Source organism: Phodopus roborovskii, unplaced genomic scaffold (assembly GCF_943737965.1).
Source record: "Phodopus roborovskii unplaced genomic scaffold, PHOROB, whole genome shotgun sequence".
Taxonomy (NCBI): Eukaryota; Metazoa; Chordata; class Mammalia; order Rodentia; family Cricetidae; genus Phodopus; species Phodopus roborovskii.
In genome coordinates this window covers 9682531-9704572 of record NW_026125489.1, presented here as the reverse complement: position 1 = coordinate 9704572, position 22042 = coordinate 9682531, and the positions used below count along the sequence as shown (strand labels likewise).

Genomic DNA, 22042 nt, shown 5'->3' with positions numbered 1-22042 from the left:
GGATCTACACACACACACACACACACACACACCGCACTTCCAGCCTTGCAGTGAAATCCACATAGCCCAACTGCTACATCACCAAAGGACGGCGTGGTTTGGATCTGCTGAACTCACACACAGTCTTAAGAAAAAAAAAAAAATCCCAAATGTGTCACAGCGTGGGACCAGTTACTGTGCCTGTTGGGTTGATTTATGTGAAGCAGGGCATTAGAGTTGTATGAACAGCTTCCTTTGCCTTTCGGAGCGCCATCCTTTCCCCGTCATATGGTGAAGCTTGGCATGTGGCTTCAGAAGCGAGAGGCTCTAGCAGTGACCATCGGTCGACTGTCTCGGTGGCCCGTGCAGCTGCATCTGGAGTCCACAGTTGAGTCCACACGCCTTGCGAGGGAAATAGAGGTGCCGGGCAACTCATTTCCCTGAGCTCACACACCCAGGTGTAGCTTGCTCGGGAGCCCGCACCGCCTCGAGGTGGCCCTGGAGGGCCCTAAATCTGCTAGAGGTTTGTGCCAGGCCCCTTCAGCCCAAACAATTGTCAGTCTCAGAGAACAGCAGAGCTTTTTGTCTTGGAGTTCTTGCCATGGTCCTGTCCTTGTCACTCTAGAAGCTGGCAGGAGCCTCTTATTGCTTCCCGTACTTCAGAGTCCTGATGGGCCCTGCCACAGTGACCACAGTCACACAAGGCCTCAGATCTCAACAGGCCTCTTAAGGGGCAAAAAGCAACGAGTCCTACCTTAATGGCTTTTCCTAAAGGACTAAAGCGATACGCCATTAAAAGAAATGCTGTACATGGATGGCCCACACCATTAACTCCCAAGAAAGGGCTGTAGTCCCCAAACCATCACAGACAGACAGACTATGGGCCAAGCCCCATTGTGAGTTTCTAAAAGATCAGAGTCCCAGCCTTTCCCCAGCCATCATTGTCTTCACGCACCTCTCTTGAGTGCTTCAGTATGAGCCTCTCTGTCTGCTTCTCGTGGGCTCTATCTACGGCCCAAATATCTATAGCGGTCTTCCAAGTGTAACCAATTTCATTCTTAGAGCCAAAGCTGTCGACTACATACGGAAGAGTGGTTTTATGGAGATGGGAAGGTGCTCATCTATCTATTCCTGCTCACCTCTTCTCCACCTTCATTCCTGAGAATTGTTCAAGCTCCCCGATGCATCTTCAAATCCTGAGGTGGCTGCCCATTTTCTCTTCAACGACTTGCTCAATGAGCCAAAATGAGGAGATTTCCCATTCTAAAACAAGTCTTCATCCTGCATGGCCAGGGCTGAAAAAATAAAAGGATTTATTCTCTTGTGGCTGGTTTTTTACCTGCCTGCATCATTTTCTCCTGAGCTCTAGAAAATTCCACCTTTTAGACAAAAGTCATATGTCTCCTCAGCTCAGTCTTCAGGGTCTGCCCTATCCATGAGCAGGCTTATTCTAGCCCTGTGCTAGTATAATCTGCACGTCAAGGTGAACAGTGAGGCCTTACCCTTGTGTGTTTTCTCCTGGCTCTTACAGACAGCTGTGCCCTGACTCCGGAGTTCAGTTTCAATGCAGTTAAAGCTCACCAACTTCTCCTCTCCTGTGCACGCATTTAGAGCTGCCTGGCCCTCTCTTCCCTTCTTCATTGTCCCATCTACTCAGTCCATTCATTCTTTTACTCTGGGCATTCACTTTTGGCCTTGTTTAGCCAAGTGATAGAAAATATAGATGTCTCCATAGAATGGAGAAGTAAAAAATTTACCATCACTACAAAGAGAAATCTATGAATTGCCTCTGAGCAGCTTCAAAAGCTTGAACAAAGCCAGGTATGGTGGCACATACCAGTAACCCCAGCACTCAAGAGGCTGAGGCAGGGGAATTGAAAGTTCAAGGTCAACTAGGTGGACATGAGGTCTAGGGTCAGCCAGGGTTACATAGCAAGAGCTTACTTCCAAAATCCAACCAAAACAAGCAAACAACAAAACTTTGAAAAAGGCAGGCAGGCAGGGCAGGCGGGCAGGCAGGAAATTAAACAGACCCATGTCATTCCAGCCATCAGGGTTCCCATCTACAGTATGGCTGCTCTCTGGAAGGTGTCACAGCTATTATTAGCCACCACAAGAGTCAAAGGGAAGGTTGGGAACCTCAGATTGTCCAATGTGCATGACTGTGGATGGTGCTCCCAGGATCTGCCACCAAGTCCTCTTCTCGCTCTGATTATCTGCTTCAGAGTCCCTTTCATCTCTGCGACGATAATCTTTTTCATTTAGGAAGGTCATCTAAGAGTCACAGTACTAACTCCGACTTGACTGTTTTGTCTCTCCTTTTGAACTTTTTTTTTTTTTTCTTTCCTGATACTTCTCAACTTCCACCATCTTCCTTCTCTCTGGCATTTCTCACCATTCCTACACACACACACACACACACACACACACACACACACACAGCATCCCAGGGTACATCACCACAGCTATGAATTTCCCATCTAACTCATTTCGTGCATCAATTCCCCGCCCCCCCCCCAGCAAAATGCAGAACCAGAATAAAACTTAATTGCATTTGCTCTCTCTAAAGAGTTCAGAACACTGAGTTCAAGGTTGGAAGGCTGCCTTAGGACATCTGCTCTCCCCAGAGCTGGTCCTATATCAGCTGATTAGGAGTAATGCAAGTGTAAAACCGAAAACAAACCCCAAAGCAGGAGCAAATCAGAACCTAAGTCCACCTGCCGGCCCCTCATCGCAACCATCTAACTCAATGGTCAGCAGCAAACACTGATGCCTGTGCCGCTGATGGACATACGCTGGAACTTGTTTTCGTTTCGTTTTTGTTTTTTAACTGAACTATCCCAGGCAGGTTCCTCAAGTCTTCCCACACTCTTTTTCTCAATTCTGTGAACCCAATTTTTAGGACAGCTTTCCCATTGATAAAGCCACGGAGTGGAAAGAACCAATTGAACAATGCCAGGATTCTTTGACTGCAAATCTTAAAAAATTCCAGAAGACCCCAATCTACTGGTGAAGCTTCAGAACTATGACCCAGCTTGAGTTTTGTTCTTGAATCATGTTCTAAGCCTCCCTCCAGCATCCCCAAATGTACAGTCAGCATGACCCTGGCTGTGGCAAATACAAAGCGAAGGAGATTCCCTACAAAGACTCAGTTGACTCAGGCCAGAGGTTAAATATTTGTTTGGTCTTCTTTGTTTCGGAACTGCTTTAGAAAGTGGGCCCAAATCTGCCTGGTGCCTCAAGTGGGTTCAATTAGATGGTTCCATAGAACCATCTTCCATGAGCTTCTAATTTGGGACAATTGCTTACCAAAGATGAAAAAGGCAAGTGCATCTTGAGGCCTGAAAACAAATAAGACATTTCTAAAACTGATTTTGTGCAGAAATGCTATTCTGCTCCAAGTCCTTTGTCTAGGCTACTGGTTCTCCACCACATGTGATCTTGTACCCAGGAGACACTGGGTGGTGTTGACATTTTTGGTCATCATACCAGAAGAGTTATTGACATGCAGCAGCAAAGGCCAGGGTACACTCCACAAACATCTGACCCCAAACACTTAGGCATAAAATCCTGATTTAGACTAAAAGAAGGTACAGATTAATATATATAGTTATATACATAATATATTACTATTATGCATATTGACATATGCATAATATGTTAAGGAGATTAGTGGTTAGAGAGGAACCAGAGAAAAGAATAGAACTTGAGAGAACAAATAGGCATTGAATTTGACTCCAAGGCTCACTGGGATATTTTTCCATTTTTTACCCTACAGGTTCTTTGGGCGTGGCTTGCAGTTAAGTATTTTTGTGGGATTTCTGAGTGTGCTAACAACTGTGTCTCAGTCGACATCTGTTTCTTGTGCCTTTTTTTCTCGGACTGTTCGTTTGTTTTGTTCTATTCCGATGTGTTAGTTTTTGCTTTATCTTATTATATTATTAACCCTTAAAAGCCTGTTTGTCTTCTGATGAGACAGAAAGGGAATGGATCTGGATAGGAGGGGGAGTCATGGAGAGAGCGAGAGGATCATCAGGGTATATTATATGGTAAACATTCATTTTCAATAAAAGGGGGAAATATTCAGTCCCCTCTGACCTTAATATGGCCAAGATTAGGATGGGGGGGTCTACCAATAAATTCTGTCTTAAGAATAAAAATAAATAGATAAAAACCCGTCCTGGGAATTGGTGGCACATCTGGTTTGAACAGCATGTGCCCTCCTGCAAGTGGCCAGACCAGCTTCTGCTTCTGAGCTCTGAAGGTGGTTTCTCTCTAAACACTTAGCTGGAGGCTTCCAGATCAGCAAGCAAGGAGATGGTAATTCTACCTTCTCACACCTGTCTGACATCTATGAATCATAATGGCTCATGGTGTGGTGAACTCCCAGGCCAGGAATGCCCCCTGGTGGTCACACAACTGAAGCCAGGCCATCCCCTGCCCCGTAGACATTATTTTACTGTTGATCATGAATAAGCATTTAGTACCATCCAAATGTGTAATCAAAATCTTACTTAGATTGTACCCTTTAAGACTCACACAAATTCTATGAAGTATGCCATCTTGAAGTTTACACTCCAGTTTTCTCTGAACATGCAGTCTCACCTTAAATATTTAAAAATATTTTTAAAATACTTTATGTGTATGAGTGTTTCACCTGTATATATGTGTTATACCATGTTCACGCCTGGCGCCTGAAGAAGAGGATGTTGGATCCCCTGGGACTGGAGTTACCAACATTTGGGAGCTGCCATGTAGGTGCTGAGCTGGTGCTCCCAAACCCTGAGCCATCTCTCCAATCCAAAAAAGGTCCTTCCCGCAAAGAAAGCACTTCCCCCTCTTTGGCCCACGACTCTTTTCTGACTCCCACAGATTCACATTTCCAGCAGCAGCTGTTTCCTGAGACATCCAGGGTAGCCTCTCTTGGAGTTTGTGCCAGTATCGCATTGGCATCCCAGACTGCTCGCTGTAGGAGAATGCCCAGAGACATCCAGGGTTACTAAGGAGACTGTGCGGTACAGGTCGTGTGGGACAGGTCACGGGCATGTCTCCAGGCAGGTGTTCCAGAAGGGGCAACTGGGGACATGGAAATGGCTCACTTCCAGGAGTGGTTACTAAACGTCTGACCTCAGGCTCAGAGCTTGGTGAGCCCTGAGCTGGAGAAGTTCAGGGTAACATTGGGGTATGCCAGCCATACGCTGTTACAGGTAAGGACTGAGGGATGCTGGCAGCCAGGTTTGCTTGACACGTGAAATAGGCACCTCAGCCATTTGTCCTAGACTTGAGACGGAACAGCAAGTCTGGGGAGCCCTCCTGCCTGCCTGCCCACTCCCCTCCACTCCAGTCAGCACAAAAATATGACCACATGGAGGGTAGCCATGATGCTGAAACTTGGTCCCAGAGCCTCCAGCACAAGGTGTTAACCCTCCCATCTTCATCTGAAAACAGAATGTTACTAGTGTCTACTGAGGAGCCTGGGCGTGTTCAAATGATGTGGTATAAAAAAGCTCTCAACATGGTGTCAGCTATTACTATTAAAAATAACCATAGAATCTAGGCCCAAATGGAACATCATTTTTGCCAGGAATCTCAAGTGTTTCCTACAACAGAGGTCCAGTCTAACCATGCCATACTTGTGTGTGTGTGTGTGTGTGTGTGTGTAAACTGGACCTGTTCGATGTGGTTGTGAATTACTTTATTCCTCAGGTCAACCCAATGATAGAGGTGCCTCTGCTTCTGTATTTCACAAAGCAAGGCATGTGAATGACACACCTCAGACCATTAGAGGCAGGGCCGGTGCTGCAAAGGCCTTGGGTTTAACTGCAAGTGTTAAAACAACTGCCGTGTTTATATGTGCTGTGGAAGCCAAGACAGTATACAGCCACCGTGGAAGTTTGGGAGATGGGTGGGTTCTTCGAACACCAACTGTGCTCCGCTGTATAATCCATCAACACAAGCCCGGAGTTCAATCCCCAACGCCACAAAAGTAGGTACGTTTTCAAACTTGAAACAAAAGCAGGAACTCAGCTCCAGACAGCATCCCTTTGAGCAGTGTGCTACAGCAGCCCACGATTATAAACAACTAGGATGGAAAATCCAATGTTTGGTAGAACTTTAAAATGTGTGTGTGTGTGAGAGAGAGAGAGAGAGCGAGAGACAGAGACAGAGACAGAGAGAGAGAACTATGGACACCCCGCAGCTTGCCACCCCAGGCTGCTGGAGCCACTCCTGCCTCAAATGTGGCAACTGATAGCAAACACCTAGCCTGCTGATTAGAAAAGCAGCCGTGAGCCATCTGGACACTGGGAACAGAAAGCGCTATCGGCAGGCTCATCACAAAGCCGGGGAAAGCTCTGTCGCCCAGGGTAGCCTCCACTCTGGCTGCCCTGGCTGATCAGACAGAGGTGTTCTTTCCAAGGCTGTGCTTCTCATCAAGGAGCAGGTTGGTTCCTGGACCACTCTCCAAAACAAGCAAAACCCAAAAGGCCAGCTAGGGGAATTCTGGGGCACACGCTTTGTGCCCCAGGAAGAGAAGCAAGTGTGCACGCAGGTAAATACCCACCCCCAGAAAGGGGGGAAATGAAGAATTGCGCGCTTGCTCCCAGGGGGAGTAATTGTGGGAAACGGTTAGGGTGCGTCCCTCGAGACTGCAGGTGTGACGGTGAAAACGCACGCCAGCAGCCGCTCCGCCTCCGCCTCCGCCTCTCTTTGTCCCGGAGATCCACCGAGCCGGCCCCGCCCCGCCCCAGCCCCTCCCACACCGCGGCGACTTCCGGTCCCGCCCCGCGGCCCGCTTCCGGCCCCGCCCCGCGGCCGGGCTGTCGTCACGTCCGCCTCCCTCTCGCCTGCCGTCTCCTCGGCGCGGCTTGCCCGGAGTTAGTCGTCGGCTGCGCTCAGTCCGCGGGAACCATGGTGAGCCCGGCTTTCCGGCCCCGGCCCCGGCCCCCGCCCCGCCCGGGCCGCGGCTGCCGTGCGGCCGGCCCCTGCGCCGCCTGGCCCGCCTGGCCGGCCGCACATGGCCGGGCGTGAGGCCTGCGCCGCATCCGCGCTCCGGGCGGGGGAGGCCGCGAGGGGAGCACGCGCCCCCCCCCCCGGCCCGCAGCGCCGACCAAAGCCCGCCCTCGGCGGTCAGGGGGGCCCGGCGACCCCCGCGCTCGCCCCGGGCCGCGCGGAGAAGCTTCTAGGACTCCTGGCAGCCCCGCCCTCCGCGGGGCCGGGGCGGGGCCCGGGAAGACGGAGGGTGGGCGGCCGCTGCCCGCCGCGGTAGTGCGGCCCTGCACGCCTCCCGATCGCTTTACCCCCGGGCCGCCCCCCCGCCGTCTAAACCCTGCAGCGTGACGGGCGCCCTGGATGGCGTGCAAACCGAGTGTCCCCGGCTCCCTTTTCAGGCGTCCCTCTCCCTGGCCCCCGTGAATATCTTCAAGGCCGGAGCTGATGAAGAGAGAGCCGAGACAGCTCGCCTGGTAAGCCCGTTCCTTCCGCCTCTTGGGATTGGCAACGGTTGTACTTCACGACGCTAAGTCTTTGACCGCCTTTTCTGAATTTTTTTTTTTTTTCCTTTCTTCTCTTTCAAGTCATCCTTTATCGGTGCCATCGCCATTGGAGACTTGGTGAAGAGCACTTTGGGACCCAAGGGCATGGTAAGGAAACCTGGGGAAATTTTCCAAGTTTGTTCGCAGGCTTGTTTCTTCTAGTTTTGTTTTCCTGAGATGTGGTCTTGCGTTGCAGCGGCCTGGCCAAAAACAAACGTTTTGAAAACTGAGTAAAGCCTTTAGGCTGATGTAGTTAGTAACAATTTTGTTGTTGCTTTGCGGTCTAAGACATTAAATTATTAAAAATCAAAAATGGAAAAAGTTCTCCACCTGTATCGCCATCCCCAACGGCACATTGCTGTCCACTGGCAGCAGGTGTTAACATTTATACACAGAACTCTAAAATGACTTTTTTTTTTTTTTTTTGGTGTCCCTATTTTAAACTTCTGACATGCATACATTGTTTTTATAGCCTTACAGCCCTCCCCCCCCCCACAAACTATCTCTTACAATGGTCTCTCTTCTGCTCCGGCCCTCTGCCTCTCAAATATACACAAACCTTCCCACCCTTGCAGAGTACATAGACACTTGCTAAGAATGGCCTCTGCCCCTGTTGCTTCCACCTCTAGAATTCTGTGGCACTGTCCACGGATGCCCTCTGGTCTCCTGTGCCCATGACTAAATCTAACCAGCTCTGGGCTCTGCTCTTTCAGTCTCTTGATCGCCTCCTACCATTTATTCCCACCACTTCCTCAACTCCTAACTTAGAAAGGGCTCTACTGTCCCGTCCGTTGTCTCAGGTCTTTTCTCCGAATTTCTCTTTATCAAAACTCATTGTTCACATTCCTTACCTCGACTCCCATACTCACCTCTTTCCTTAATATTCTCCTGTCTGCCTTGGATCCTCTACACTCCCTCAGAAACTCCCCAGACCTCTTCCCCATCCTTCTCATACACCAGAGTGTCCTCTAGCTCTTTCTGCTCACACTTGTTAGAGATGGCAGCTCCTTCCTGTCAGGTGGCCGCATCACTCTGACCCCTCCATTATTGATACCGTGATCACCTGTTCCACACAATGTGTCTCTTCTCGCTCACCTACTTTTCCTCTGCCCAAGTGATTGCCCAATACCTACTGCCCCATGACTCCCCTAAACTCATTAACTGTCCAGATGTCCTTAGATACCAAACACTGAACAAACCCCGCATTTTCAGTGTCAAGACTTCAATCTTATTTCAAGACTAAATCCAAGCTGTCTCCTCCCTCCCTCCCCCCCCCCTCTCTCTCTCACACACACACAGATACTTTATGCCCAAGCCCTCCTTGGGTCAGGGTCACCTGACGCCTCCCTCAGCGCCTCCTCCCATTGCTTTCTTTGAGCCTGTCTTCAACATCCTGTGTTTGTTGAACTCCCTCTTGTCGATTTTTGCCAATTTTTTTAAGTTGATCTTTTAACTATCATAAGGAGGATCCCATTATTGATGATGGTCTTTAAAAATACATGATTTTCCTTTAGCCACTATATAGTGTTCTGGGGTTTGCTTTTGACTTTGTTCATGGACATTTGTTTCCGTTGTTGTCTGCCATGGTGCTGTAGCAGAACTAGTTTGTGTTACCCGTACCTCTAAGTTTTTAGGCAAACATTGAGGTTCGGTTGTAGGATACGATACATACATTAAAAATGTCTGGTGGCCAGGTAGCCACCCAGAGTGTTGGAGATCACAGTGCACAGCTGCAGTTACTGACTCTGGGTGTTCTTCAAAGGCTCTTACTCCTTAATTTAACACACATCAATTTCTCTTCAGGACAAAATTCTTCTAAGCAGTGGACGAGATGCCTCCCTGATGGTGACCAATGATGGTGCCACCATTCTAAAAAACATTGGTGTTGACAACCCAGCAGCTAAAGTTTTAGTTGGTGAGTCTGCTCATCTGTTTTACAATAACATTTCTTTATGGCTTGTCTCAACTATTGAAATTTTAAATTGTAGCCATCATTTACTGTTGTTGAAATGAATTTCAGAAGTGTGATTAGTATCCACTTGGAGCTGCTGCAACCACGCACTAGGTAGTTTTTAAATGACACAGTCTGTTTGCCTGAACCCTGAAGGCCTAGAGAGTGCAGGTCGGTAAGGTCCTGTTTGCTGTGTCATAACATGGGTGAGGCAGAAAAAGATGTGGGATTGAGTGTCCATGAATTTGGGAGAGCATGTTCGAGCTATGGTATTTAGAACGGAAAGGTCTCTCAAACTTTGTCAGGTATCAGACCTGCTTGCTATAAGCGGGGTTTAGATTTTTCAAAGTGGATGTTTTAAAAGTATTTAGGAATGTGGAGAAGTAATTTTGTTTCTTCCTAGATATGTCACGGGTTCAAGATGACGAGGTTGGTGATGGCACTACCTCTGTTACTGTTCTGGCAGCAGAGCTACTCCGGGTAAGAACCGCTCAACACTTCCCACCTTGTTGTTGTGAATGATTTTGAGCAGTAGAAGTAATCCAGTCCTTTATCATTTTTATTTGTGTGCTTTTTTTTATTGACAGGAAGCAGAATCTTTAATTGCAAAAAAGATACATCCACAGACCATCATCGCAGGTTGGAGAGAAGCCACCAAGGCCGCGAGAGAGGCGCTGTTGAGCTCCGCTGTGGACCATGGGTTGGTAACCCAGATGGTGCTGGGAAAGTCAGTGCAGAGGATGATGAGAGGCCTGCAGGAGCTTGGTCTCTGCCTTCCCTACCTGCCGAGTTACCTCTAGAGATAGTCTTCCTAACCTCAGACAGCATTGAAATTGACCCTGCACGCCATCCTCCTGTGCTCCAGACAGTGACCCGCCTGCCTCTGCCTCCCGAGTGCTGGGGCTACAGGCCTTTTTCCATGCCTGGTTTATTAGTCTCTTTTTAACCTGGGAGGACAACCCCTGTGTGTCTGGGTATTGATGAAGTTTCCTTAAACTGTCTGCCCTTGGAGAATTGCATTTTTGTAGCTCTGTAATAATGTGGGAAATTTGTTACCCATGGGATATTTCTAGAAGTGGAATTGCTGAGTCTAACATTTTAGTTGACCAAATCTCCAGAAATGATTTCTGTTTGTGCCGTGTGTCACGAATGGTTATTTCCCTGCATTCTTGGCAACATTTGATAGTCTGCTTGCTTATGCCTCACCTGGTTTGGCAGTTTGATTCCAAAATTCCAAAGACAGTATCCCTTGTTTACATGTTTCTTGAGTTTGGTGACATTAGAGGCCTGGTTACAGTCAAGTACTTGGGTAAATTTTGAAAAATAAAAAATAAAGTAGGCTTAATATGTTTGAATAATTTTAATAACGGTTGGGTTTTCTTTTTGTTTGATTGGTTTTAGTTCTGATGAAGTCAAATTCCGGCAAGATTTAATGAATATTGCGGGGACGACATTATCCTCAAAACTCCTTACTCATCACAAGGACCACTTCACTGAATTAGCTGTGGAAGCTGTTCTCAGACTGAAGGGCTCTGGTAATCTGGAGGCCATCCATGTCATCAAGAAGCTTGGTGGGAGTCTGGCAGACTCCTATTTAGATGAAGGTATGTGTGTCTCAGATACGGGAAAGATCTGATCAGCCCTTGAGTCTCAGATACTCATTCCCGCTTCCAGTGATCGTTACTGTTGTCATTTTAATCAGTTTGTAGTGTTGACCTGTGCTTCATACGTTCCACACTATTTCAGCAGCAGCATCTTTTCTAGATCTCACACATGAAATCAATGCCATTATGCTGCTTTTTTTTTTTTTTTTTTTTTTTTTTTTAGGATTACATGTATTTTCCAATACATGAGTCTGGATAAGTCAAATCATTTAATTAGCAGGTTGAGGATAAAGGGGTTTTGTTTGATTGTTTTATTGACTGTGGTGTGGCATTTGTCATTTTTTAAATTAAGAATTTTTAGACTTATAATAAGCCTTATATGCATCACAATGCATGACTGGTGCCCATGAGGTCAGAAGAAGGTACCAGAATCCTCAGAACTGCAGTCAAGATTGCTTGAGCCTCCCTTTGGGAGCTGAGAACCAAACACAGGTCTGCAGCAAGTGTAGACCCGGCTAGCCTGTAACTTGGAGATCTTCCTATCCCTGCCTCCCGAGTGCTGGTGTAAAAGGCATGCACCGCCACCACTCAGCTTGGTTACTTGTTTTTAAAGAGAGTCTTTTGTAGCTAGTGGTGTGGCCTTGAACTTGCTATGTGTGTAACCAAGGATGACCTTAAACTGTTCTGAGGTCACAGATGCACACCACACACCTGCCTGGTTTATGCAGGACGGGGTTGGGGTTCATAGCCTAGGGCTTTGTGAGTGCTAGGTGAGCACTCCTAACTGAGCTCCCTCATTGGCTAATCATGTGCATGTTTGTATGTGACTGGAACTGCTCAGACTGGGAGCCACACTCTGCAGCATCGAGCACTCTTCACGTCTGAACTGTCTCTCCAGCTCATTCTGCTGTTTTAAGAACAGATATTTTCAGTTCTTTTAACTGACAAGTTGTATATGGTTACTATATAGGGATGTGATTTTTGAGGACTAAGTCTTGGGATTGCTGTTTTCTTAAAACTGTAGTTTGTAGGGCATAGATTTTCTGTGTCTTCACATTGTGTTTCCTTGCAAATGAACATTGGCCTGTGTAGGCATTTTCTTAAAAGTGACTTGGAATCCTGGTTTTCCAGTGTGTCCTGTGCCACTTGGCTTATGCAATGATGAAAATATCTTGGTTACATAGATGTATGTACAAGGGCTCTGTAACGTTTGTCTATGGGCCGCCAGGTAGGGGAGGTCCTTGTAACAGAGGCAGTTAGTTCAAGCCCCATTCTTGTCTATGGGCTCTGTGCCAAGGATGGTAATTGGGACTTTAATCCTTTAGTTCTCATCATGATGGTCTGCTGAAGACAAGACCAAGCTGAGGAGAGAAGGGAGCACAACATGGGCTCAATGGGCTAAACATTTCTTAGGTGTCTGAAAGAAGTCTGAAGATGTCAGTGTTAGGTCCTGTGACGTGCCCAGTCCGCAGAGCGAGGCTGGTAATTGGTAGTCTGCCTCCAGTTATACGGCCCTGCACGGGAGTGTCTGGTTGACGCCTTTCCATAAGCGTAAGGACAAGAGCATGACTGGGGCCCGGTTTGCCAGCTGTGTTGTCAGTGATGTTTCTGTTTTACTATGAGGTGGAGTTCTCTTTGTTTTTTAGGGCAAGGTCTGTATTGTGTTGCTCTCCCTAGTTCTGGAATTAAAGGCACACACACACTATGCCAGGCAGGCTAGGCTGAATTCATACCACTATCCTTTGATTTCAGATCTTTACTGCTTCTTTTATCTTGTTGGTTTTTAAGCTAGTAAAAATGAATTTAAATTTTTTACATTACAATCAATAGACTCTGGTCTGTTGTATGTATATGAAACAAAAGCTTCTGGGTGATGTTTTATTTCTCTGCTAATGCTGTAATATTGCCTTGTGTGTATTCTCTTTTAAAATGTTATTCATTTACTTCATTATTAATGTGTGGGTGATTTGCCTACATTAATATCTGTGGCTTGTGCATGTCTGGTTGTCTGGAGATTAGGAGAGGGCATTGGATGGCATATGAATGGTTGTGAGCCACCATGTGGGTGCTGGGAATTAAATCCAGGTCCTCTGCAAGAGCTAGCAGGCAGCAGGCACCCTCATCCATTGAGCCATCTCTCCAACCCCTTATGTTCTCTTTGTCAATTTTTTGTGACAGGGTTTCTCTGTAACAGCCCTATCAGTACTGGAACTCACTTTGTAGATCAGGCTGGCGTCAAACTCACAGAGCTCCACCTGCTTTTGTCTCCTGAGTGCTGGGATTTAAGTTGTGTATCACCACCACCCGGTCCTCAAATATATTTAAATAATGAGTTGATATTTGTGATCACTGCTATAATGGAATAGTTTTTAGATTCTGGGAACATGGTACATTAGGCTTTAAAGTGAATTATTTGAATTAATAATTTGGTAACGCAGATAACTTTGCAGATTTACTAATGCATCCTCAAAGAATTTATTAGCATCTCTGTGTTTGTTGTAGGTTTTCTGTTGGATAAAAAGATTGGAGTAAATCAACCAAAGAGAATTGAAAATGCTAAAATTCTTATTGCAAATACTGGAATGGATACAGACAAAATAAAGGTATATGACTATTTCTTGATATTCTGTTGCTGGTTACTATTAATCAGGAGTCAGGTACATTAAACAGCTTAGACTCTGAAAATAATATACCCACATACACTTTGATATGTATGTTCATAAAAGTGCTGAAGTGCTCTGTTAATAGAACTTTAAAGAGGAGTAAGACTTAACTCTGCCTTTGCTTTCATCTTAGATATTTGGCTCTCGGGTAAGAGTGGATTCCACGGCAAAGGTTGCTGAAATAGAACATGCAGAAAAGGAAAAGATGAAGGAGAAGGTTGAGCGTATCCTCAAGCATGGGATAAATTGCTTTATTAACAGGTCTGTGTTTGCCTGTGCCGACTGTGTTTTCAGCAAACTCTGAAGTTACTCATGAAAATTGTATTTCCTGTCAAACAGTTAGAAACTGTTATACATGATTCACTTACAGTTGCCAGTTGTTGCAGCTCGAGCAGTGAGCTTAAGACACACGCATACTCAGTGGACTGTGAGTTAGATTAAAGGCAAGCTTTGCCTTTATTGTACTGTACTCAGTGTTCATGTGATAAAAGGATAGAGTGCTTGATGTGGTAGATGAAGTGAGGCTAATTAGTTGGGTGTTGTCACTTAAAATGCATCTATGTTAGTCTTGAACACTCACAGTGAGGTAACACCCATCTTCTCATGTGGAGGGAGGCAGGGTGGGAGGGTCGCTAAGGGACTACCAGGCAGAAGAACATGCTGTGTGGATTCACCAGACATGTAGCTGTGGGACAGTGTAGAGCAATGTCATTTCTTGTGGGTACTCAGGATAGGGAATGACTTAAATATGAGGGATTGTTTCTCTTTGGAATGTCTGACAGAATGGCTAGCTGGAACCTGAGAAACTCGTCTTTAGGAGAGACTCTGAGGCAAAAGTAGCTTTATCAAAGATTTGGTAGCATTTCATTGCTGTAGATTACTTGTTTTGGGTTGTTTTATTTTTAATTTCCTCTCTGCCTTTGCTGTGGAGGTTAAGAGAACAACTTGTGGGGATGGGATCTCTCATTTGAGACCGAAGGATTGAGCATACATACATCTGGCCGGTACTTTTGTTTCCGGCATAATGATATGCTTGCAGGTTTTGTATTTCAATGTAATTCATCATGAAAAGTGGCCATTTTGAGCATAAAGTTCCTATGTGTTTTGTTTGCAGACAGTTAATTTATAATTATCCTGAACAGCTGTTTGGTGCTGCTGGTGTCATGGCTATTGAACATGCAGATTTTGCAGGTGTGGAACGCCTAGCTCTTGTCACAGGTATGAAAAAAGCCATTAGTTTCTAGCAAGTATAATTACCATTCTTGTCATATGTTTAGCATTGCTGTGCAATGCATTGTTGAGAGTAAGAAGAAACCCCTTAAAATAAGGGTATATAAGTAGTTACATTGTTTGAAGAATTATATTGACTAATTGATTTCGTGTGATTGGTGCATATGAGCCATGGTTTTCATGTGGAGATAACAGGACAGCTTCAGAGAGTTGATTCTCTCTTACCTTGTAAGTCTTGGTCTCAAACTCAGGTCATGTGGCTTGGTGACAAATGCCTTTACCTGCTGAACTATCTTACTGGTCCCAGTAGCAGTAGTAGTAGTAGTAGTTGTTGTTGTTATTGTTTTCTCTTAGAAATACTTGGTACTCAAGTTTCTCAGATTTTAAATTTTGGGGGTGTGGAATGAGATATTTGATAGTAGTGAGATAACTTGGACACCCAAGTCTAAATATGAAATTTATTTTTATTAGATATGTATGCCTTATACACAAAGATATCTTACTCAATATTTTTGGTTGGCTTTCATTCTTACTGGTCCATTGCATGGACTCCAATACAGAATTTTCTACTTCTGTCATTTTTGTTCTTTAAAAGTTGTACATTTAGGTTTTAGTTTATTCATGTTTGAAGTGTATACCAAATTACATAAATCCTAGGTTTGCCGTGGCTGTACACTTCTTTTTGATGTTGTGTTTTAAGACACCTAGTTCTTTCACACAAATATAAAGACTAGCTTTCTAGGCATAGTCTAAACAAATTAGAGCTTAAAAAGAGGAGTCTTGAGTCTTAACTAGTCTGCTTTGCTGAATATTTAGTAAATACTGCGCCTCTCAGCGCGAGTGAAGTATGGACCTTGTGTTTTCTAAGTTAATTTTCTGAAAGGTAAAATTGTTTAAATAAGTAAATCAATCCAAAAATAGCCTCAAACTCAGAGAGATCCATCTGCCTCTGCCTTCCTAGTGCTGGTATAGGGATGTGCCACCATGCCCAGCTGAGAGCAGGTTTTAACCCTGTAGTGTGTTTTATGTTTGTAGGTGGTGAGATTGCCTCCACTTTTGATCACCCAGAGCTGGTGAAGCTTGGAAGCTGCAAACTTATCGAAGAAGTCATGATCGGAGAAGACAAACTCATCCACTTTTCTGGAGTTGCCCTTGGTGAGTGACTATAAATTTTGGCTTAAATACTTAGGTCCTTGTTGGCCTCTTGGAGCAAAAGAAAGGTTATCATAGTGCTAAAATACATTCTGTAGGTGAGATGGTGAAGGTGCTTGGTGCCAAGATTGATTACCTAAGTTCCTTCTCTGGGACACACCGATTTCCCCTCACTACCATGCATGCGTTACCACACACACACCCAAAGATTAATATGTGGAGTGGATGTATAAGGGCAAATATAAAGTAAATTTTGAGAGGGCCCATTTTATGTTTTTTTTTTCAGTATCTTGAAGTCTTAAGTTTATATTTGCTGTGCCTTTTTGAAATGTGTACATTTAGCATAGATGTTTCTTGGTAACTTGAGAGTACTTATGAACATAGAGTTTTGCAGAGAAAGTATTGCATGGTAGAAGACACCAGCTACCAAAACCCAATAGTCATGCATACATAGATAATGAAATGCAAATGGCTGTGGTATGTGACTACATGGAAACTGACATGAATATTATATTTAATGTTAGGAGAGGCATGTACCATTGTACTTCGTGGTGCCACTCAGCAAATTTTGGATGAAGCTGAAAGGTCTTTGCATGATGCCCTTTGTGTTCTTGCCCAGACTGTGAAAGATCCTAGGACAGTTTATGGAGGAGGTAAGCATTGGGAAGTGTTAAATACTCTTTTTCGTGACTTGTAGAAACTAATCATGTTAGCCTTTGACTTTAAAATGACAAACCTCAAGGGAAGTCATTTTATTGTTTTGGAGACAACAGAGCATATAATAATAGTTTTTGGGTTTTAATTTGTAGGTTGTTCTGAGATGCTGATGGCTCATGCTGTGGCAAAACTTGCCAGTAAAACCCCAGGAAAGGAAGCTGTAGCAATGGAGTCTTTCGCCAAAGCACTGAGAATGGTAACTAGAGGGAGATCTGAACCCATAGAAGTTGATGATTTTCAACTGAGTACATTTTTCTGTCCTAGACAAAAAGATGTTGTTTCCTTACCTTTTACAGAACTGAAATGGTTCACAATGTTTTATCGTTTGATTCTACATTGCATACTCAGTCATGAACAGTCATTAAGAAATAGGCAGGCATGGTGTGTGCCTACAGACAATTACTAGTCCTTGGTGCTTACTTTCATTTCCATATTGTAGTTGCCAACCATCATAGCTGACAATGCGGGCTATGACAGTGCAGATCTGGTGGCACAGCTCCGAGCTGCTCACAGTGAAGGCCGCACAACCGCTGGACTGGGTGAGAGATAAGTGGGCTTTTGTGTCGTCGGTGTTGAGAGTAATTCTCACTTAAGTTTACACACACAAACCCATGTGTTACGCAGTTGGTCATGATCCCCTTGTCCTCTTCCACTGAACTCTCCTGCTTCGATGGGTGGAGGGTTATTTACTTGCGCGAAGGTACTGATTGGAGGCTGTGCCCTGGGGAATGTGATTTATCCTTCTCTAGCAGCCATTAGACCTGTGGGCTGGGGGGTGGGACCTTCTGAGCCACTCTGCTCTCTGATGGACTGTTGCAGTCTTAGGTCTCAGACCGGAGGGCGTGATCTGCTTGCTCTGTTGAGGGCTGAGCACTCAGCATCGTAATTTCTGTGCTCACTGCCGCCCGCTGCAGACTGAAGCTTTTCTGAGTAAGGCTTCAGGCAGCGCTAATCCATACACACAAACGTTTAGATGGCAGTTGGACACGGTGTCCTTTTAGTAAAGCAACAGTAGTCCGTTCCCTCTTTGTTCAATAAGGGTTTGGTTTTTGTTTTTTTGTACTTTTAAAAAGCATCTTAATGCTAACTATAAAAGATGGCAGTGCTAATTGCTTTTATACTTACTGTGTATGGGGGATATTAGTTTTAATTTTGTGTTCATAGCGTTGCTTTAAGAGTTACAAAGCTGTTTGGGATATGTGAGTAGGGCTTATTTTTAAGAGTAAACTCTTAAAACACAATGTTAGTTTCTAACTTCATGGCAAACGTCAGTTTTGAATATAAACCTCTAATACATAAAGTACTTAACAAGATACCACACGTGGGCCTGGTGCCTGCAGAAGCCTTCAAGTAGATTTAGAGACAGCTGTGAGCCTCCACACAGGTGCTGGCGATCAAACCAGGCTCCTTTGGAAGAGCAGTTAGTGATCTTTCTCAACCTCCGAGCCATCTCTCCTTCCCCTTTTTATTGAGTCAAGGCTTCACCATGTTGCTTTCCCTGGCTTGGAGCTTATTACGTAGACCATGCCAGCCTTGAGCTCAATTCCACCGGGGATTAAAGGTTGGGGGTGTGTGTGTACATCTGTGTGCATTCCACAGAGCTAGCATTTGGAGGTCAGAGGACAGTTTGTACGAGTTGTATGTCAGTCCAAAGGATCGAACTCATGGTCATAATGCTTAGAGAGGCTAGAAACTTTACCTATGAAATCATTTTCTAGCTTGCCCCTCTAAAAGTTTCTGTTTGATATTGCTGCCCTCTGATAATAGAGATCATTAGTGTTGCCTCCCCCTCCCCGAAGTGGGCGTGTGTGTGTGTGTGTGTGTGTGTGTGTGTGTGTGTGTGTGTGTGTGTGTGTGTGTGTGTGTGTGTGTGTGTGTGTAACACACAGGAGTATATCAGTCCCTGTGTGCACACTAGAGGAAGATGTAGGCTGCCTACACCCCTATTGCTTTCCACCTTACTGCCCTGAGTCAGGGTCTTACTGAACTGGAAGTTTGCCATTTTTGCTAGATTGAATGGGGTCAGGGAGCTCTTGGTGGAGACAGCAATGCTTATCTCCCCCTTCATACCCCCCAATTCCTTTCATCCCAGTGAAGGTTTTAGATGCACTTGGCAGCTGTGCCTAGCTTGTGTGTGTGTGTGTGGGAGGGGTGTGCGAGCTTGTTGAGGGCTCAAACTCAGATCCTTAGGTTTTCAGGGTGCAAGCATTCATCCACTGAAATGTATCGTTAGCCCACTTTTAAGGTGTTTGTGCATTCGTGTGTAAATGCATCCTAAGAGACCAGAAGCAGTTGTGAGCTGCCCCACGTGGATGATGGGAACTGCACTGAGGCTGTTTCCAAGAACAGCCTAAGCACTGAGTCATTGATCTAATCCCTGCAGTTTTAAAAGTTGTAAAAGATTTTCTGGGAACCAGCATTGGACTGAACCAAGCCTTCTGAATGTGTTTCTCGTTTAGGCCTGGGGAGTCTATAGGACCTATGACAGTGGAACCAGTATTTATCTGTAGTGCACAAACAGACTTTGCGAGCCCATTCCCCATGGAGGGCTACTCTCTCAGCCTAGCTATACTGGGCGCCCTCCCCCAAATGATATAACAGACTTTGATGATCCCCCATGAAGGGCTTCACCCTCCCTGGGGAGTGGATTTGAGGGTAGGATCAGTGGGGGACATGGAAGGATGGGAAGGAGAGGGAACTGGTATTGGTAGCTAAAATAAGATTGCTTCTACATTAAATTTTAAAAATAGACAAAGGGAAAAAAAAGATTTTCTTTGAGTGCTTTTATAGACTTTATCTGCTAACTATATCAGGTAGTTAGATGTAGTAACAGGGTTAGTTTTATTACAAGTTTTTAGAGATGCTTTAATACCTTATTGTTAAATGGCACTTTGCTGCTTGTTCAGATATGAAGGAAGGTACCATTGGAGACATGGCAATACTGGGTATAACCGAGAGTTTCCAAGTGAAGCGACAGGTCCTCTTGAGTGCAGCTGAAGCAGCAGAGGTGATTCTCCGTGTGGACAACATCATCAAAGCAGCACCAAGGTACGCACACGCCAGAGCTCAACTCCAGGGAGATTGTGCAAATGATCTAAAGTAAGGGAAGGCATGGGCAGCCCGAGTGGGAAAGAGCCAGGCTTAGGAAGGCTGGAGCTGCGGCTGCCGGCTGTCTCTTTACCAGGGTGAGATCTTACAGCTGTCCTTCCCGGGTACACTTCCACGTAGACACATGTGGGTGGTTCTGTTTTTAGACATTGGTCCTGCTGTGTAAGCTGGACTGGCTTCAGATTCAGAATCCTCTTCCTGAGCTGAGATTACAGGTGGTCGTCCCCACACATGGTTCACACAGGCATTCTCAAGTACCCATTGTGCAAGGACCCTTTATAGGTTCCTACTCTAGAAACGTAAATTCTCTTAGAATGCATTCACACCACAGGTGCTTCATTCTGTTTCCTGTTGCTGTGCTATGAAAGTCTGCTGTAAGAGTTAGAAGTCTCAGTTGATGCTGAGCTGGCTCTGTTGCTTTTGGGTGGGAGAAGAGGAATGCCAAGTGAGTGGCATCCAAGATGCCAGGTGAAGTAATAGGAAGAAGACGCGAAGGCCAGAATGATCTGCTAAGTAGGTCAAGGAAGGTAGCTATTCACTTTAAAACCTGGACTTCAGCAACATTAGTCTTGACATGGAAGTGTCAGTGCAGTGGCAGAGATCAAATGCATTCTGTAATTAAGTTCAGAAGAGACAGAGGGTTTTGAGGTGTCATGTGTATCTGTGATGTCCAAATAGCTAAACGGAAGAGTGTTAGATATTTAAAGTTCTGTAATTTTGAAACTTCTGAGAATTCCTGCGTTTGCTGGTTTACTGTCTCTGAATCTGACATACCAGGGATTTTTGAAGTACTCATTTTATTTCCCCACTATATAAATCTAAAGTGTGTGTGTGTGTGTGTTTACGTTTACATACATATATACTTTGTTTAAAAATTTTTTACAAGCTGATATATGAAGTTAAAGTGTTCACTGATGTTCCCGCTATCTCTTTGCAAAAGATTCACTGTCTGGTCGCCAGACAATTAGAGATACACGGCATGATTGTTGGCATATGAAGGCACAGTCTACCCAGACTCCAACTTGGCAGTAGGTCGTTCAGTGGCTTTGTTTGATGCAGTCTGGCTAATTTGGTGAACTTTTTTAATACTTAGATTACTGAAAAACATGAATTAAGCCATGTGGTAGTATATTCCTTAGGGAGACTGAGGCAGGAGGATTGCAACTTCAAGTCTAGTCTTAGGATATACTGCAAGATCTGAGCTGGGCTTCAGGAAAAAAAAATATAAAAGAAAGCAAACCGTAGGGCAATCTTTTTGGAGACTGTATGTTTATTAAATTGGCAGTTAAGTCCCTGTGGAAGTGGAGCAACAGACATTTTGGTTAAGACAGGTTATAGCTCTATTTGTAGGCAGTGAAAAACTAGTTAGAAGCATGCTTTTGATTTTTTACTTCTTTTTCTTGATTGTATGATTTCTCCTTACAGGAAACGTGTCCCTGATCACCACCCCTGTTGAGCATCCCCATTTGCTGTTGCTCTCTGGACCAGTTCATAGTGAAGTTACATTTGACAGACTTCAGCGTTTTAAAGAAGACTGTGGAATCTATGTGTCCATGATAGCCTTAAGTTTGAACATTTAGCTGACCTTCTGTTTTAAACGTGGGTCTAATTTATTTGCTATTTCATTTCCCATACAATTCAGTTGATTTACAAGTTCATTTCTCAGACTGTGTATTAAAATAAAAATCCAGTTACTTAAAGTAGCCCTTAATGTCTTACTGACTGATTTGTATATATCCTGCTGTTTCAAAATGTACTTAATGGAACTGATTGTATTTCGGTGTGGAGTTGTTTCAGCCTAATCGATTATTGACCTTATTCTTTTATTAAATAATTACCTTGGTAATGTCCCAGTCAGATTTAAACATGGACACATTAGTCTTTTAGCTTTGTTCATGAGCCATATGGGTATTCCGTCATAAGTAGCTTTTACTGCATGTTAACTTAGATAGAAGTGCCATCTGGTACAATAATGATATAATTTTATATACGTACCCTTTCTTATTTACATTAGATAAAAATTCCAATTTCTGTTCAAGTTTGAAAAAGTAATACTTAACTGTCCACTTCTTTCTGGTACCCTACTGGGATAACATTCTCTTAAGG

At 44.7% G+C, this 22042-nt stretch overlaps 1 protein-coding gene across 1 annotated transcript; it reads left to right on the top strand.

Annotated features, from left to right (window-relative positions):
• The first annotated feature begins 267 nt into the window (after window positions 1-267).
• Cct2 (chaperonin containing TCP1 subunit 2) lies at window positions 268-21637 on the top strand. The gene is made up of 19 exons (XM_051176277.1): window positions 268-399; window positions 6398-6529; window positions 6699-7004; window positions 7082-7245; window positions 7313-7442; window positions 7554-7619; window positions 9315-9426; window positions 9866-9942; window positions 10050-10162; window positions 10864-11066; window positions 13569-13669; window positions 13863-13990; window positions 14844-14947; window positions 15995-16114; window positions 16636-16764; window positions 16921-17024; window positions 17268-17367; window positions 19735-19876; window positions 21362-21637. The coding sequence occupies exons 1-19, from the start codon at window positions 268-270 to the stop codon at window positions 21390-21392; spliced, it is 2394 nt and encodes a 797-aa protein (XP_051032234.1). The 3' UTR covers window positions 21393-21637.
• The last annotated feature ends 405 nt before the right edge of the window (window positions 21638-22042 follow it).